The 18,955-nt window shown below is 46.0% G+C and overlaps 2 protein-coding genes across 2 annotated transcripts in view; one reads left to right on the plus strand and one right to left on the minus strand.

Moving 5' to 3' along the window:
- Positions 1-18,955, minus strand: part of LOC143975427 (uncharacterized) — a 98,355-nt gene that overhangs the window by 37,822 nt on the left and 41,578 nt on the right. The window lies entirely within an intron of this gene.
- POGK (pogo transposable element derived with KRAB domain) overlaps positions 1,046-18,955 on the plus strand; it is a 21,494-nt gene continuing 3,584 nt past the window's right edge. The window contains exons 1-3 of the mRNA XM_077475053.1: positions 1,046-1,112; positions 12,050-12,157; positions 12,303-12,863. Of these exons, the coding sequence (XP_077331179.1) occupies positions 1,046-1,112; positions 12,050-12,157; positions 12,303-12,863 (736 nt within the window). The remainder of the gene's footprint in view (positions 1,113-12,049; positions 12,158-12,302; positions 12,864-18,955) is intronic.

Raw genomic sequence — 18,955 nt, forward strand, 5'->3', positions numbered from 1 at the left:
AAGTCAGCAGCTGCAGTATTTGTAGCTGCTGGCTTTTAAAAAAAAAACGGCGGACTCCCGGCGGATTCCCGCTTTAAGCTGTCAAGCCCAGATGATCTCTGCCGTCGCCTTGGTTGCATCTCTAGAGATGATCTCCTGTGTTCCTATTAAAAACTTGCTTTGCTGACATTCCTTCTGGCTCCATATCCTGCTTGCTATTCTACTACGCTCATCTCTGGCTCCCTGACGTTTTAGCTTGTCTGACTATCCGTTCCGGTTCCGGAACTGATGGCTCCTGATGTCTGTTGTGTGCTTCAGGAACTAAGAGAAAACAATCTCTATTGTAAATTGGAGAAGTCCGAATTCCATTGTGAACAGGTTAAATTCCTGGGTTATGTCATTTCCACTGCTGGTTTTTCAATGGATCCAGAGAAACTTTCAGCAGTCCTACAGTGGCCCCGACCCATGGGTTTACGTCCTCTTCAACGTTTTCTTGGCTTTGCCAACTATTATCGGAAGTTTATTTGTAACTACTTGTCTCTGGTCAAGCCCCTGACTAATATGACCAGAAAGGAAGGTAACCCACAGTGTTGGTCTCCAGAGTCCATTAAGGTCTCAAGGCTTCCTTTGTTTCTGTTACCGTGTTGGCACATCCTGATCCTACGTTACCTTTTATCCTTGAGGTTGATGCTTCTGAGGCTGAAGTTGGCAACCTTCTGTCTCAACTTCCTACCTCTGAGAGTGCTATGTATCCTTGTGGCTACTTTTCCAAGAAATTGTCACCTGCGGAGTGCAATTACGAGATAGGTGACAGAGAGTTGTTAGCGATCATTTTAGCCCTGAAATAATGGAAACATCTCCTTGAAGGTACCACTGTGCTGGTTCCCATTCTTACTGACCATAAGAATCTCACATTCTTGTCTGAGGTTCATGCTCCTCCTGAGAAACCTTGTGACCACTGCTTTATCCTAGAGAGCCTCCGTACTGCCATGGTCCAGACTTACCACTCTCTCAAGGCTGCTGGCCACCCTGGGAAGAATCAACTCTTTTGTGCCATTTTCCAAAAATGTGGTGGCCTAGTCTACGTGCTGTTGTAACTGCCTTCGTAGATGCCTGTTCTGTGTCTGCTCAGAGTAAGGCTCGTACAACCCATACCCAATGGAGAGAGGCCTTGGACCCACCTGTCTATGGATTTTATTGTGGAGTTACCCAACTCCCAGGACAATACAGTTATCCTTATGGCGGTTCTCGAAAAAATGTCTCATTGTATTCCATTTAAGAAGTTGCCCACTTCTAAGCAAATGGTTTCCATTTTTGCTCGGGAGATCCTTCGCTTAAATGGGCTACCCAAGGTGATTGTCTCGGACAGGGGTAGACAGTTTGTGTCCCGGTTCTGATGAGCCTTTTGTGCACAGTTGGGAATTCAGCTTGCTATCTCCTCTGCATATCACCCAAAGTTTAATGGGGCCGCAGAACGAGCCAATCAGTCCTCAATTCCTATGTTGCTATATTTATGACCATCATAACAACTGGTCAGACCTCTTTCCATGGGTGGAGTTTGCTCACAATAGTGCCTTGAATTCTGCTTCCAGATTGTCCCAGTTTATGGCAAACTATGGTTTCCAACCTTCCATGTTGCCTGACTAATTTGTTCCGCAGAGTATTCCCGTGTTAGAGGAGCATCTCCGTGGTCTTCGTTCCACTTGGGCACAAGTCCAGAAGGCTTTGTGACATGCTAATGATAGTTACGGACTCCATGCTGACCCCAGACACCTGCTTGTCCTTTCCTACCAGGTTGGGGATAGGGTCTGGCCGTCATCTCACAACCTCCGACTTTCTGTTCCCTCTCTGAAGTTCGCACCTTGGTTTAAGGGCCTTTCCATATTCTTTGCAGGATTAACCAAGTGGCTTATGCATTAGACCTTCCTTCTAATTTGCATATCTCAAATGTATTTCATGTCTCTTTATTAAAACCTTTGGTCTGCAACCGCTTTACCCCCTCGTGCCTCATCCTCACCCTGTACAGGTTAAGAACCATGAGGAATATGAAGTACAGTCCATTGTTGACTCCCGTAGGTTTCGTGGGCGCATACAGTACCTGGTGCATTGGAAAGGGTGCGGTCCAGAGGAACGCTCTTGGGTCTCATCCTCGGACACACATGCCCCTGTCCTCCTCCGATATTTCCATAGACATTTCCCCTCAAGCCTGGTGGTCCTCCAAGGGAGAGGGGTCATTGAGGAGGGGGTACTGTTAGGGCTGGGCTCAGTTCTTCCTTCTCTGAGCTGGCCGCTCAGTTGTCGGCTATTTGCCAGCTCCTATTTCTCCACAGTGACTCGCCTGTTGTTGATATCCTGCTCGTCAGTCCTGCCTACTTAAGCCGTCCAGCCCAGATGATCTCTGCCTTCACCTTGGTCACATCTCTAGAGACGTTCTCCTATGTTCCTGTTAAAAACTTGCTTGGCTGACATTCCTTCTGGTTCCAGATCCTGCTTGCTGTTCTACTATGCTCATCTCTGGCTCCTTAACGTTTTGACTTGTCTGACTATACGTTCCGGTTCCTGAACTCTGGCTATGTTTTGACTACATTTAATCTGTTTACCTTTTTTTATTATTATTAAACAAGTGAGATTTAATTGTACTGCTGTCTCAGTCTGATTCAAGGTTTCTGACACTCCGGTCCTCAGTACATGGCGACAGGCTTGTAGCAGATAGCTGTGCATACCAGAGCAGGGATGTGCACACCTCAATCCCCTCAGAGAAGGGGAAAATCCCTTGATATTCAGCCTCTAAAAATGCAATTATTTTTCTCTTTATACTCGGCTCGCATTGGGGATTTTAGTCCAATAGTCCATTAACTGCCATGGTAAAGTTTCCCAAACTTCAGATGTTATGATCCAGTGCTGCCAACCATCAAGTTCTCTGGCGCTCCTTCTGCTTGTCAGCTCTCCCTGGTGGTTGGAAGCGAGGTAATGCTAACCCATTCAGCTGAAGTCCAATGGGAGGCACAAAAAGCATTGTAGAACAATGTCCAAAATCACTGTCTCTAGCCAAGTACCTGGCTAAATTGACAATGGATCTTGTTAAGAGAAATATCAAATGTGGCTCAAGTAATTTCAGTGGGCTGTAAAAAGCATACATGTTAAAGCACTGGTTTGTTATGTGACTGTAATAGAAATGATCTCTAGCAATCTCATGCAATGTGTCTCCAGGTTATGACTATCTCCTAAAGTTGTCTTTCGCAACCTTAACAACTTTCCAGGCTCAGGGAACCCTACAAATAATTACTGTATCTACAGCTCACAGTACATTAGCATGATGGTCGCTGGGAAAAAAATCCCCTTACATTCATGAATGACCATTGGGAGAAATACCCCCTTAGAGATAGCTAAAAGGATCATTGGTGGTGTGAGTGGCTACTTATTTGAGAGGTAGAAATTTCTGAAGGAACCTCTAGCAACCTCTGGAGGAAACCTAGGAGTCCATGGAACCCTGACTGAGCGAGGCTGTCCTACAGCATGTCCCCAGTCTCCAACAACTATAGCATGTCTACAGTCTCTAACCATCTCCTCTTAGGCCTCTTTCACACTGGCAGAGTCTGCCAACGGATCCGCCTGCTCAGTAGGGGATCTCACCGCTGACCCCTACTGAGCAGGTGGATGACAGGTCCATGTCAGCTCCGCTGATGCAGAGTGAATACAGAAACAGCCCATTGTCCTTTGTCATCTGATCTGACAAACAGATGGGGAACATATCCCCGTCTATCTGTTTTTAGTGGACAGGATCAGATGTCGGTGGGTGTCAATGGACATTTGCTGTTCCATAGAGCAATAGATGGTCCAGTCGGCTCCACCTGAAAAACTGACAGGCGGACCCGATTGGTCTGTCCGTGTGAAAGAGACCTAGCATATCTACAGTCTCTGACAACTTTCTGTAGCATTACATTCACTGCATATTGTGTGTGGCCCTTTGGTGATATCAGGGAGGCCCCTAGTTCAAAAAAGTTGGCCACCACTGCTTTAGATACATCAATTTATCAATACAGAATTTCATGATTATTTTACAGTACTGGTGATCAATACTTGGTGATCAGAGAGCTTTCATCTATTGTACTGTGTGTCCTAAAGAGGAAGTTCACAATGCACATTTAATAGCAATCCTTATTTCAAAGTATATTAACAAATATCAATAAACACTGAATGCTTCCACTACATTCCATTCCACATGATGGTTCTCTAATGCTCCAAGAATGAAGTCTAGTGACTGATACGTTTTGTAAAGTTCTATATTCTGAATGTATTCAACAACCCCATTTCGGAAATGTACATTCTTAGCTGACATACAAGACAACTTTCGGCAAACTGATCTATGTTTGCCTGACAGGACAGGTTATGACTCATACAAGAATAACTGGTCTGACCTATTCAAAGGCATAGATGAAACGTCCCTAGTTGCTATTATAAAACAGCAATTATGTAGACATACTTCAGACACTGCAGAGACCAAAGGAAGGACAATGAGGGAAAAATAATATCTCTCTGTGCAGTCTGAGGCTGATTAAAGTATATTTAAATCTAAGTACAAACATTGAATATTTTGCAAATTACTAGTGTAGCACCCTCTACCTTAGGTAGTTAGGTTGCTACAGGTAGTTCATTTTGTTTCAGCCAGTGCAGGTAAATTTAGGCAGGCCTAGGCCTGTTTGATCTGGGGGCTGGGAGTGGTTTGAGAGCAGCAGCAGGTGAATGACATGTGGCTTCATCTCTCTGGCGCCTCCCTCTGTTTTCCAGAAGAGGTGAGGAGAGAGGATTGGAGTGGTGTATCTGGGAGCCCTGACCAGGATTGGCAGGGGGTAGGCCTCCTTTGTATACCCAAGGTCAGCCTGCTGGGGGAGGAGATGGCGGGTGGAAGAACTGAGTTGGTGAGTGTTAGGCTGTCAGGGCCTTTGAGGGAGCCCCCTTTCTGGTGGGGGGGTGACCTTGGGCCGGGGCTCGGAGAGCTGGGAAGGAACCCCTCCATACAACCCAAATGAGGGGTGTTCTGAAGAGGAACAGGAGAGGACAGCGGGGAACATTGCCGGGTAAATCATCAGGAGGGATCCATCTGTGGTTTGGTGACAGGCACACTCAGAAGAACTGGGAGAGACATGCAAGGAGTGGATATAGAGCCAGAGGGAGAGACTGTGATGTTGCTGGTGTTCGAGACAGGCTGCTGCAGCCGGGAAGGTTGGCAGAGTCTGCCCACGACTTACTGGGACCAGTAGTCCACCTAAAACACAGCTAGCACAAAAAGACTCTTTTAAGTTGCTATTGGTTGCTACACCAAAGGGTACTATAGACCCCTGTCAGAAAATGGCAAATCCTTTACTGTTAGGCCTTATTCAGAGTGAGACCTGACCATGTGTTAGCTGTGCCCGGAATCAAGCATTGTGCATTAGAGATAGCAGAAGTGACTCATAAGTGATGTGCTGGATGAGTATGGAGCTTTAGAGACTGCAAATACAGATTCCAAATATATTTTCATTAGTTTAAAGTCAATTATATGGACATCCTATGTTCCCTTTAACCCATCCAAGTTAAATCCCTCAATAAAACAACAAAAACAAGCTGATGGACATTTCAATGTTCAGTGCGGAGTGACTGGAAGTGAATGACTGGCTGTGCAGGGTGACAGGTGGAACTACTACACTCAGTGACCCCACGGGGGCACTGCTACACTAGTCCTTAGATGTGGTGGCTGCATTCGTTTAATTTTTTCATGTTTAGTACATCTGATACAGGAACAGAAAAATATCTGTTGTTCCAGTGCCCTTGTGCAATTAAATTGTGGTGGTTGAATTTGTTTTCTTTTTTTCATTAATAAGATATTTCTAACACACATCATAAGCATACTTAGAATTACACCCCAAAAGGCATTCAGATACTTCTCCCAAGTATGGCGATACTACATGCGTGAGACTTTTTCACAGCCTAACCACATAGAGGGGCCCAAAATCCAAGGATCGCCTTCAAGTGTTCTAGGGGCATTAATTACACATCTAATTTCTTGACTACGTATCACATTTTTGGAGGCCCTGAAGCACCAGGACAGTACAAACACCCATAAAATGACACATTTTGGAAGCAAACACCCCAAGGTATTTTCTAAGAGGCATGGTGAGTCTTTTGAAGACTTGGAAAATGCAGAATAGAGAAAATGAAACAAATTGTTTTCAACACAAAGTTGTCAATTTAATAGGATAATTCTCATATATATATAACATAGGCATACTTAGAATTACAACCCAAAACACATTCTACTATTCCTTCTGAGTATGGGCTGATTATATAGCAACATTATATCTTGTGTGTCACACAAATGAATCAATTGTGTCAAAACCAAAAATGTACTGTAATGGTTGCCTCTGTGCAAGTGGCCAGTGGTCGCCCATAGCAATCCCAGTTCCTATAAGCCAAGCAAACCTAACCTACTGGTATGTGGCTTCCCCCAGGAATGCCATCTTTACTGACCAGAAAATACAGGAGGCTGAATAAAGGAGGAAAAAAAGAGTTTCTGTGTTTACAGGAGTGCAGTTGTCAGCAGGGGAAGGGTGGGACTAGAGTCACACAGGAATGTAGTCAGTTGGACTTGCAGATGGGTCAGTTCAGGCATCAGGCAGAAACATGGTCAGCAAACACAGAAAGGACTGTTCCATGCAGCAGGCAGAAACATAGTCAATAAACAGGTCAGGGTTAGTACATACCGCAGGCAGAGGCAACACTCCACTGGTGGGGTGAAATCAGAAACACTGTTGTTGACTTACACTGGACTGGGGACACTGGGGACTAGTGTGACAGCAATCAGGGAGGCTATTTCTGGCTGAAACTGCTATGGTGACACTGCGACTGGTGTGGCAGTAATGAGGAGCACTGTTGCTAGCGTACACTGGTCTGGGGACACTGGGACTGGTGTGGTGGTGGTCAAGAAAACTGTTGCTTGCTGTCAGACAGCTTGTAGCTCTTAATGAATGACAAGGATGCTGGTGCGTGCCCTTGTAGTTCATTGCTTCTTCCTGCAGTTCAGTAATGGTCTGTCTGAGTGGAAGGTATGGGCAGACAGCTGACTGAGTCTGCAGGAGCCCGGAATTGCCCCGCGATCTTCTGAAAAGAATGAATTCCTCCATCCACACAATCGAGGTGGATGGAGAAATCCTCCCTGCTGAGACATTGTATTCTGCCAGTAGGACTCTCAACAGTTAGATACATTTCCAGCAAGTCTGTTTGGCAGAAGTCAATCACCAGAATGACCTCTGTTGAACGGGAAGGGCAACACATTAATAGAAATTTGTCCAGTCCTTGCTGAACCAGCCCGAATTTCAATCTATCTATGGCCAGCAAAAAAAATAAAACAGACAATGGCAACACACACATTCTTTTAAATAGTTTATGCTAAAATTACATTTGCCCATCTCTTGTGCTAAATATGGTTTGCCCTGTTGAGGCTTAGACATAGTACATACATGTCGTACATACAGTATATTGTAGGTTTAAGTGCGACACTAAGACGCCTTTCACACTAAAGGCACTTTACAGGTGTTTTAGCGCTAAAAATAGCACCTGAAAAGCTCCTCTCAAGCCGCCCCAGTGTGAATTCCTGAGTGCTTTCACACTGGAGCAGTGCGTTCGCAGGACAGAAAAAAAAGTCCCGCAAGCAGGGTCTTTGGGGCGGTGCAGGAGCGATGTATATACCGCTCCTCAACCGCCCCTGCCATTGAAATCAATGGGCAGTGCTGCCGAAGTGCCTGCAAAGCGCTTCAGCAGTGGTACTTTTCAGCCGCTTTTAACCCCTTTTAAATCCCTTCTTTGGGGTTTAAAGCGCCTGCTTCTGTCTGCACACGCTAACGCAGCCGCGATACCAGTGTGAAAGGAGTCTTAGAATAATAGTGTTCCTGTAAATAGTGGTAAATGGTCCCTTATGTGGGACTTGTACATTCTTTTTTATCAACTGTCAAATGGTCCATGCCAGGGCCTGATAAAGGGTGTGTGTATATGTACTTTTGTTTCCATTAGACCTGCTTCTCTTCCTGGAGCTGATGACCATGTAAAAGCAGTTTGGAGCAGGTTGCTGCAGCTTAAAAAGTGGTCAAATGCAGGTCAGAAAGAGGAAAAAAAAGCATTTTAAACACACCTGTGGAGCCATTTAGATGGCACTCAGGAGATCATCTCAAACTAATCTCAAATGCAAACATAATGCAACTGCATATGGGCATTGGCTTAAGTCTTTATATACATCTCTCTCCTCTAGGCCATCTGTCTTGTGCGGCTGCTCCAGATGACTGGCTAACCATAACCTGCCCATACACTATATGCAGGTGTGTGGTGCTCACGATGGGCTCCTGGTAGCCGTTTCTCTGATACTAAGTTGCAAACTGATACACACACTTGGGATCGCAAAGATACTTTATTTTAACACAGAATTTGTATCCTGTGTTAAGATAAAGTATCTCTGCGATCCCAAGTGTGTGTGCCAGTTTGCAACTTAGTATCAAACAAACGGCTACCAAGAGCCCATGTGTTCTCCTACACTTATGTGTTTCAGCCCTGTGTGGGCTTTATCCAATGTTATGGCTATTATTAAGGCACACACAGGGCTGAAATGCATAAGCGTGGGAGAACACGTGTAATTGTTATCCTGTCTTAAGATAAAATATCTTTTGTGATCCCAAGTGCATGTGCTGTTGTCAGAATACAATAGCTGGTTCTACAGATTCATCTACTTGCTCTGTATAAAATCTAACTGTTTATGGCCAGCCTGTGTATGAGGCTGCAAGTGGAGAGGCAAGTGGAGTTGTCTCCAAACTGTGGCCCTTTTGCTTGCTTTTATCTGGCCCTTGAGGCATTATTCCACCCACTGTCAGCAATAGTGGGCCATAGTTCCTGCCACTCTATTGCTCCTACTGACACCAACGATGGGGCACAATTCCTCCCATTGACACCAATGATGGGGCACTATTCTGTCCACTGACACCAACGATGAAGCACTATTCCTCCACCTAATACCAAAGATGGGGAGCTGTTTACTGCCACTAACACCAGGTCCCTTTCTACTCCCACTGGCCACAATCTGGCCCCCTAAAATTTGAAGGACAGTAAACTGGCCCTTTGTTTAGAAGGTTTTGAGACCTCTGCTGTAAGAGACCGTTTACCAGCTCTGTGTCAGTACATCTCCTGACCCCAGTTTCCGATAGCCTTTTTTTTACCAATCACTACTCAAAACAGATTGCATAGCATACCCTTCCAGAACATCCAGTAATATTGGCCAGCAAAGAGCATGTCACCTCTTTCTGCAGTGCTACCTATACATAAATTTTTCATCAATTTTACACACAACTATAAGATGTCATTTTCATTTATATTCTAATCATCATTTCACACGTTCCTCTATGGCCTTGTTCACATGGGCATACTACAGCGCACACCCGTGTGAGGGCCATGCTTACCTGCAGAAGGATGCACAGGTGACTGGTACATCCCCGTGCAGGACGTCCCATTCTTGCATCTGTGCAGCCATCCCATTCACTCAAAGTATAAAGCCGCCTCACCACATGTTCAGAAGGTGAGCCTACATATTACTTTCAGTACAGATGTCATTTAACCACTTGGTGACTGCCCGCCTGCACTGCAACGGCCGCTCTAGGCAAAGCAATGTACTGGTATGTCATTGTCTGCTTCTGGGTTTAGGGCATGCATGATTGTACACAGCAGATCCAGTCAGCAAGTCTTGTACAAAGGGAGACATCTGTCAGTTTCTGTCAGACAGAAGTTGAGATATATGTCAGTAAAAGCAGCACACTGTGCACACATTACACACATAGGAACATATTTAACCCCTTGATCGCCCTAGATGTCAACCTCTTCCCAGCCAGTGTCATCAGTACTGTGACAGTGTATAGTATTATCACTGTATTAATGTCACTGGTGATGTCAGTGGCAGTTAATCAGTTCCCCCCAGCATCAGTTATGCCACGTAAACACGACTGCTGATGGTTTTTCCAACGGAGTTCCACTGAAACGAACTTGCCTACACACGATCACACCAAAGTCCAATCATTTAGAAAGCACAACGTACAACACGTACGATGGGACTAGAAAAAGGAAGTTCAATAGCCAGTAGCCAATAGCTGCCCTTGCGTTGTTTTTAGTCCGTCAGAACAGCATACAGAGGAACGGTTTTCCGGATAGAAATTGATTCCGTAGGAAAGATTTAAAACATGTTCTATTTCTAGGTCCGTCAGAATTTTCGAAAAAAAAAGTCAGCTGAAGCCCACAATATAGATCCGATGAAATTACTCCATCTGACTTTTTCTGCCGGACTATTGCAGTCCCATTAAAATTCCAGTATAAATACCATCGTTTTTAGATGCTAAAACTTTCACACGAATCAATATAAACTTATTGTTTTTTTTGTTTTTGTTTTTTTATCAAAAACATGTAACAAAATACATTTTGACCTAAATGTTTGAAGAAATTACATTTTTTTTTTTTTTTTTACAGGATGTGTTTTATAGCAGAAAGAAAAAAAAATTTTTTGCTTTTTTTTTTTTTAAAATGTTTGGTCTTTTTTCGTATATATAATAAAAAATAAAAAACCCAGTGGTGAACAAATACCACCAAAAGAAAGCTCTATTTGTGTTCAAAAAAAAATTTAGATTTTGTTGCAGGAACGCGCAATTACCAGTTAAAGTCGTTTGAGGCCAAATAGCAAAAAATGGCCTGGTCATGAAGGGGGTGAAATCTTCCGGAGTTCAAGTGGTTAAATCAGCCTCTCTCAAGATTTTCAACAGGAACCCTTGAAATAACTTTACAGTCTCAGGGAACCCCTGGTAAAAATTACTATATCTACAAAACATGATACCGTATTTTTCCGTGTATAAGACGCTACTTTATCCTTAAATTGTTAGGCTGAAATTCGAGCAGCGTCTTATACACGGTCAGTCAGCCTGGGAGAGAGCCGCGCGGGTGCGTAGATGGTCATAGCTTACAACTGGCTTCCTCCAATCACGAGCCGTATGCTAGTGACGTCAGCTGGAGGTAGAGGCAGAGGTGGAGAGTGCGCAGATGCGATCCCGTTCGACGTGGAGACTGCGCAGATGCAGAGAGCGGAGAGTTTTGAGCCCAAGATGTCACAGAATAGTAATAAAAGTAAGAGACTGTCTTATTCTGCAAAATTCAAACTCAGTGTAGTTAGCTATGCAAAAGAGCATGGGAATAGAGCTGCAGAGAGACAGTTTGGACCTCCCCCCACTGAGAGTATGATCAGACAGTGGAGAAAACTGGAAGAGCAACTCCTTAAGATGCCAAAAAAGAAGAAGGCCTTAAGGGGAAAACCAGCAAAATGGCCAAATTTGGAGCAGAGGCTTAAAACTTGGATTTTGGAGCAGCGCCAGAGTGGCTTATGTGTGTCAACCAAACTTATTCAATGTCAGGCAAGAATGTTTGCAGGCGAAATGAACATTGTTGATTTTACAGGAAAGGCAAAATGGTGCTTCAATTTCATGAGGAGAGAAGGGCTGGCCATGAGAACACGAACAAAGTTAAGCGGAGGGCCGGTTATAAAAAATAAAAAAAAAAGTCAGCAGCTGCAAACACTGCAGCTGCTGACTTAATAAACACACTCACCTGTCCAGGGCGCCCGCGATGTCGGCCGCCCGAGGCCGACCCGTCCCTCGGCTCTCGGGTCCCGGCGCCGCCATCCCTTGTAAGGGAAACAGGCAGCGGAGCCTTATGGCTTCACTGCCCGTTTCCTACTGCGCATGCGCGAGTCCCGCAGCTACTGCGCATGCGCGAGTCCCGCAGCGCTTTCTGAATGGGACGCGCTGTGTTCTGGAACACACAGTTCCCAGAACACAGCGCGACTCATTACCCAGAAGACGCCGCGACGAAGAGAGAAGACAGAAGATCTCCGTGGAGGAGGAAGAGGAAGATTAGGAGAAAGTGCCTAGCAACAGGCATTTCTGGTAAGTAAAAAAAAAAATTCTTTTCATTTTTTTTTTTTAGATTTTTTGTAATTTTTAACATTTTTTTTGTTTTTCAGGGTGGCCCTCCCCTTTAGCTCAGAAAATGCCACCAGTTTACGAGGATAAAATCCAACAGTTTCACTCCTATGTCATAAAACTTCGGAAAAAATATGATTTTGAACCAAGTCAGATTGCAAACATGGATGAGGTCCCTCTCAATTTTGATGTGCCTTCCAACAGAACTGTTGATGTGAAAGGAATCAAAACAGTGCCAATAAAAACAAGTGGCCATGAAAAGACACTATACTGCTGTGCTTTCATGCTGTGCAGATGGTACTAAACTGCCTCCTATGCTTATTTTCAAGAGGAAAACCTATCCTAAAGAGACCATACCACCTGGCATTATTGTGCAAGTTCAAGAGAAGGGATGGATTAATGAAGACATTATGGCCATTTGGTTTGCAAAGGTTTGGTCCAGAAGACCTGGAGGGCTCTTAAAGAAGCCAGCTCTGCCTGTCTTTGATCAATTCCAAGCACATTTAACAGAAAAGACTAAAAGGGTTGCATCAGATTTGCGAACACACCTAGCAGTTATTCCTGATGGACTTACAGGTCAGCTACAGCCACTAGATATTTCAATCAACAAGCCATTTAAAGTCCAGATGAGAGAAGAATGGAGCAGATGGATGCAAAAAGCAGGTGATAACTTGACCCCGGCAGGAAGAGTGAAAAAACCAACCATTACCGAGGTCTGCAATTGGGTCCTAAACTCATGGCATGGCATCAAACAAGAGGTGATTGTGAAGTCCTTCAAGAAATGTGGAATCAGCAATGAAATGGACGGAACTGAGGATGATCTCACATATTTAGACAGTGACTCAGAAGACAGCAGTGATGCAAAAGAAGTTGAAGAAATTCTGTCTGGAACTAGTGATGAAGAAGAGAACATTGATGCAACAGAGGTTGAATAAAGTGATATGATGCATAATATACTGGTATGTAAACTTTAATTACTAAATAAAACTGTGTTCTGCTTTACCTGTTTAAAATATGGATTTCTTAATTCTGGGTTGCAAAAGTGGGGGGCGTCTTATACATGGGGGCGTCTTATACACGGAAAAATACGGAACTTATCTGAGGGGCAGAAATTCCTCATTGTTTAAGGAACCCCTAGCAACCTCTGGAGGAACCCATGGGTTAAATATATAAGAATGGACATCAGAAGGTCTGATGTTTATCATTTGTGGCTCAACTGCTCCTGGGTCAGTAACTAAATTATGGAAGCCAAACAGCCTATTAAATAAAAAAATTAACAACATCTGTGATAGCTGCACACATACAGTATGTCTCAGTATATATTTACTTTAAAAGATGTGAATTTGCCTTTAATCTAAAAAATGTGAATGATTGCCATCTTGTGGCAAAAGTTTATAATGACACGAATCTTTACTATCACATTATGTTTTCAGCTGGAAAGCTCAACGTGTAACTTCCATCATTTTTTCATCTTTCCGTCTATTAAAATCTTCTTCCCTTGTTGTTTTAACTTTGGATAGTAAAACATTTTCTTTCTCCCAGTAAAAACCTTATACAGCCCACTTCCTGTTTCTTGTCTGGTAAAAAGCCTAGGCTCATGACATCATGCACAGCTCTCCTTCTCACTCAGGAGGGGGGGGGGGGGGGCTTCCACCAGCGCGGACATCACAGGCTTTGTTTGCAGGTAAGTTCTAAGATTGCCCGGTATGTGGCTCCATCCATCTTCCCATCAACTCTGTCTCTGACCAGCTTCCCTGTCCCTGCTGAAAAAAAGCATCCCCACAACATAATGTTAATGATGATGTGTTCAGGCTGATGTGCAGTTTTAGTTTTCTGCCACATATAGCGTTTTGCTTTTAGGCCAAAAAGTTACATTTTGGTCTCACCTGACCAGAGCACTTCTTCCACATGTTTGCTGTGTCCCCCATATGGCTTCTCGTAAACTGAAAACGGGACTTCTTATAGTTTTCTTTCAACAATGGCTTTCTTCTTGCCACTCTTCCATAAAGGCCAGATTTGTGGAGTGCATGACTAAGGCCCCTTTCACACTGTCAGACCGTTCCGGTCCACCTGTCAGTTTTGACGCCAGACCTGAACGGGCACTCCATGCTAGTCTATGGAGCCACGGATGTCAGAGGTGACATGTCCGCTGACATCTGACCCGGTCCGATCCGCTAAAATCAGACGGATGCCCCTACGTTCGCATCCGTTCCTGGCGGATCGGATCGAGTGAGATATGATGAAAACGGACATGCTGTCCGTTTTCATCCAATCTCTCCATAGAAACTAGCGGCACTCGACAAGCCCATCCCCGCTCAGTGAGCAGAGAGGGACCTGTCACCCGCTGGCTCAGTGGAGAATAATGGAGAGATCTCCCGCTGAGCTGGCGGACAGAGGCGGACTCTGAGGCAGTGGATCCGCCTCGTGAGAATGAACCCTAATAGTTTCCCTGTGGACAGATTCTCTAACCTGAGCTGTGGATCTCTGCAGCTCCTCCAGAGTTACCATGGACCTCTTGGCTGCTTCTCTGATTAATATTCTCCTTGCCCGGACTGTCAGTTTAGGTGGACGGACATGTCTTGGTAGGTTTGCAGTTGTGCCATACTCTTTCCATTTTCAGATGACGGATTAAACAATGCTCTGTGAGATGTTCAAAGCTTGTGATATTTTTTTATAACTTAACCCTGCTTTAAACTTCTCTACAACTTTATCCCTGACTTGTCTGGTGTGTTCCTTGGCCTTCACGATGCTGTTTGTTCACTAAGGTTCTCTAACAAACCTGTGGGCTTCACAGAACAGTTGTATTTATACTGAGATTAAATTACACACAGGCCGACTCTATTTACTAATTACTTCTGAAGGCAATTGGTTCCACTAGATTTTAGTTAGGGGTATCTGAGTGAAGGGGGCTGAATACAATTGCATGCCACACTTTTCACATATTTATTTGTAAACAATTTTGAAAAACATTTATAATTTTCCTTCCACTTCACAATTATGTGCCACTGTGCTGGCCTCAGGGTGGATAAAAATCAAATAATCTTATTTATTTTTATTATTTAAATCTGATTTTTTTTCAATTTAAATGTTTTTTTAGATTTATATCAAATTTATTTTAATAAAATGCTTTTGGAGTAAAAATCTAATCTAAAGATAGTTTTCTATTTAAGATACATTAATCATTTTGTTTATTTAACATGAAATGGAGTAGGAGGCTGTATATTCTGTAATATTTATATTTTTGATAAACTCATTCAATGTATCCAAGCTCTGCAAGCTGAGATAACATGCACTGCATTGATGCATTCACACAATTTCACAGTAACCATGAGATAAACCAAAGTTCAGAAATATTCCTTTATCCCATTGTTTTGCAAATCTATGTACACTACAAACTATGATTGAATCGGTTCTGATATCGCTGTTTTACTAACCTGACAGCTTATTATTCTAAATAGGAAACCTTCATTTTGTTTGCAAATATTAAAGATTCTAACTACCAACAAGAATGAGTTCAAACCTTTAAAGAGCACCTGTAATTTCAGATTCATCAAGGCAGCGCTTGTTAGTGAGCATCCCCTCAACTGCTGCCGCCACGTCCCTCACCTTGTTGTGTCACTGCCGCATCACCAGCCGTCCCATTAAAGTGAATGGGACTGTCAGCGAGTCAACAGCAGGTCAGAGGAGGAGCTACTGCATGACAAAGAAGACAGTTGCTCTTTAAAAATTATGACTTGAATCGAGTTGATTTAAATCAAGCCTTATTACTAGTGATTTAAATCATGATTTAAATTGTGAAAAAATCCCAATAAAATACATTTACGTTTTTGGTTGAAACATGACAAAATGTGGAAAATTTCAAGGGGTATGAATACTTTTCTATACAAGTCACTATAAGTCTTAAAACAATTACTAACCACCTTTATACCAAACATGTTCACCCACTTCAAGTCCAGGCCAATATTCAGCTTTTCAGCACTCTCAGGCCGCGTACACACGCGCGGACTGTTTGCCCAACCTTGTTCGTCAAACAGTTTCGGCAAACAGTCCGCTCAAAATTTGCATGAGCGGACTTGCCCACACACGAGCGGACTGTTTGACGAACAAGGTTGGGCAAACAGTTCGCTCAACTTTTGAAATGAACGGACTCGCCCACGTAAGGAGGAGGCAAATCCGCCCATTTCGAGCGCGTGTACAGGTAGGCGGGGCCCGCGAAGGAGACTTCGCGGGCTCCGCCGCCTGGAATGGGCTTAAAGGGGAACCCCAACGCCGAAAAAAATCGGCGTGGGGGTTCCCCCAAAGTCCACACCAGACCCTTGTCCGAGCACGCTACCCGGCCGGCCAGGAAAGGGGGGCGAGCGAGCGCGCCCCCCCTCCTGAGCCGTACCAGGCCGCGTGCCCTCAACATGGGGGGGTGCCTTGGGGAAGGGGGGGCCGCGCGGCCCCCCCACCCCAAAGCACCTTGTCCCCATGTTGATGAGGACAAGGGCCTCTTCCCGACAACCCTGGCCGTTGGTTGTCGGGGTCTGCGGGCGGGGGGCTTATCGGAATCCGGGAGCCCCCTTTAAGAAGGGGGCCCCCGGATACCGGCCCCCCACCCTATGTGAATGAGTATGGGGTACAATGTACCCCTACCCATTCACCTGTGAAATAAAGTACAAAAAAAAACACAACACAGGGAAAAAATATTTTATTGCACAGCTCCGGGGGTCTTCCGTCTTCGGGGGTCTTCTCGCCGGACTCCTCCGCTATCTGTGTGTAGCTCTTTTACTAGCGGAGGAGTCCGGCTTTCTTCCTCCCCGCCGCCGGCCTCTTCTCCCGACTTCGGGGGTCTTGTCCCCCTCTTCGGTTCTTCTGCTGGGCCACCGCGCCTTCTTGTAGCTCTTTTACAGGCGGTGGCCCGGTCTTCTGTCGCCGCTGCCTTCCGTTCTTCTGTCGCCGCCTTCGGTTCTTCTGCCGGGCCACCGCGCCTTCTTGTAGCTCTTTTACAGGCGGTGGCCCGGTCTTCTGTCGCCGCCGCCGCCGCCGCCGCCGCCTTCCGTTCTTGTTCTTCTTCTTGTTCTTCTTCTTCTTCTCCAGGCGATGTTGACACGTCGCTCCCTCCGGCCGGAATGCCAGAGCCGCGCTGTGCGGTCACTTATATAGTGACAATGGGGCGGTGTCACATGGTATATGTCACATGGGTTGGTCACATGGGTTGATGTCACATGGGGACTATGACATCGTAAGGGGGCGGGGTCACCATGTGACCAACCCATGTGACATATACCATGTGACACCGCCCCATTGTCACTATATAAGTGACCGCACAGCGCGGCTCTGGCATTCCGGCCGGAGAGCTCGTCGAGTCAACATCTCCAGGAGAAGAAGAAGAAGAACAAGAAGAAGAACAAGAACGGAAGGCGGCGGCGGCGACGACAGCGGCGACAGAAGACCGGGCCACCGCCTGTAAAAGAGCTACAAGAAGGCGCGGTGGCCCGGCAGAAGAACCGAAGAGGGGGACAAGACCCCCGAAGTCGGGAGAAGAGGCCGGCGGCGGGGAGGAAGAAAGCCGGACTCCTCCGCTAGTAAAAGAGCTACACACAGATAGCGGAGGAGTCCGGCGAGAAGACCCCCGAAGACGGAAGACCCCCGGAGCTGTGCAATAAAATATTTTTTCCCTGTGTTGTGTTTTTTTTTGTACTTTATTTCACAGGTGAATGGGTAGGGGTACATTGTACCCCATACTCATTCACATAGGGTGGGGGGCCGGTATCCGGGGGCCCCCTTCTTAAAGGGGGCTCCCGGATTCCGATAAGCCCCCCGCCCGCAGACCCCGACAACCAACGGCCAGGGTTGTCGGGAAGAGGCCCTTGTCCTCATCAACATGGGGACAAGGTGCTTTGGGGTGGGGGGGGCCGCGCGGCCCCCCCTTCCCCAAGGCACCCCCCATGTTGAGGGCACGCGGCCTGGTACGGCTCAGGAGGGGGGGTGCGCTCGCTCGCCCCCCTTTCCTGGCCGGCCGGGTAGCGTGCTCGGACAAGGGTCTGGTGTGGACTTTGGGGGAACCCCCACGCCGATTTTTTTCGGCGTTGGGGTTCCCCTTTAAGCCCATTCCAGGCGGCGGAGCCCGCGACGTCTCCTTCGCGGGCCCCGCCTACCTGTACACGCGCTCGAAATGGGCGGACTTTCCGAGCGGGAACAGTCCGCTCCTTTCGAAAGTACAGCGGACAGGCCCACACACGGGCGGACTGTTCGCTCAAACACAGTTTCAGCGGACAGTTTTTCGGAATTTCCGAAAGACTTTGTCCGTCCAACTGTCCGCTGAAACTGTCCGCTGAAAGCCCACACACGAGCGGACTGTCCGCCCAAACACTGTTCAGCGGACAAGGTTGGGCGAACAGTCCGCCCGTGTGTACGCGGCCTCAGGCCGCGTACACACGCGCGGACTGTTCGGCCAACTTTGTCCGTCCAACAGTTTGAGCGAACAGTCCGCTCAAACTTAGCATGGACGGACATGGCCACACACGACGAACGAACAGTTTGCTGAAACCGTGCGCGATGACGTATGTCACGTACGACGGGACTAGAAATAGGAGGTCCAAGACACAGCAAAGCACCCTTTGGGCTCCTTCTGCTGACTTTGCGTTAGTAGAAGTTTGGTTAGAGACGATTCGCGCTTTTCAGACTTCAGCTTAATTTGTCCGTTCACTGCGGCGCAGTCTACCTGTGAGGTTTGTATCTGTCTTTCGGTACGCGTGGATCAGTTGTACCTGTTATTAGGCGCTTCTGGTTCGCTCGTTTCTGGGTTTCAGGTCGTTCTTCATAGGTCTGGCTGTTCTTCAGTGCGTTCAGTTGAGCTTGTCTGTCCAGCCGACCGTTTCAAAGCCATGGAGTGTGGACGTACTCGGGAACGAGTTCGTGCTGTATGGGGGCTTGGTGTTGGGGTTAATTCTTTGACCCGAGCC

Source organism: Lithobates pipiens, unplaced genomic scaffold (genome assembly GCF_037356315.1).
Source record: "Lithobates pipiens isolate NorthernLeopardFrog02 unplaced genomic scaffold, aLitPip1_a1.2 Scaffold_13, whole genome shotgun sequence".
Taxonomy (NCBI): Eukaryota; Metazoa; Chordata; class Amphibia; order Anura; family Ranidae; genus Lithobates; species Lithobates pipiens.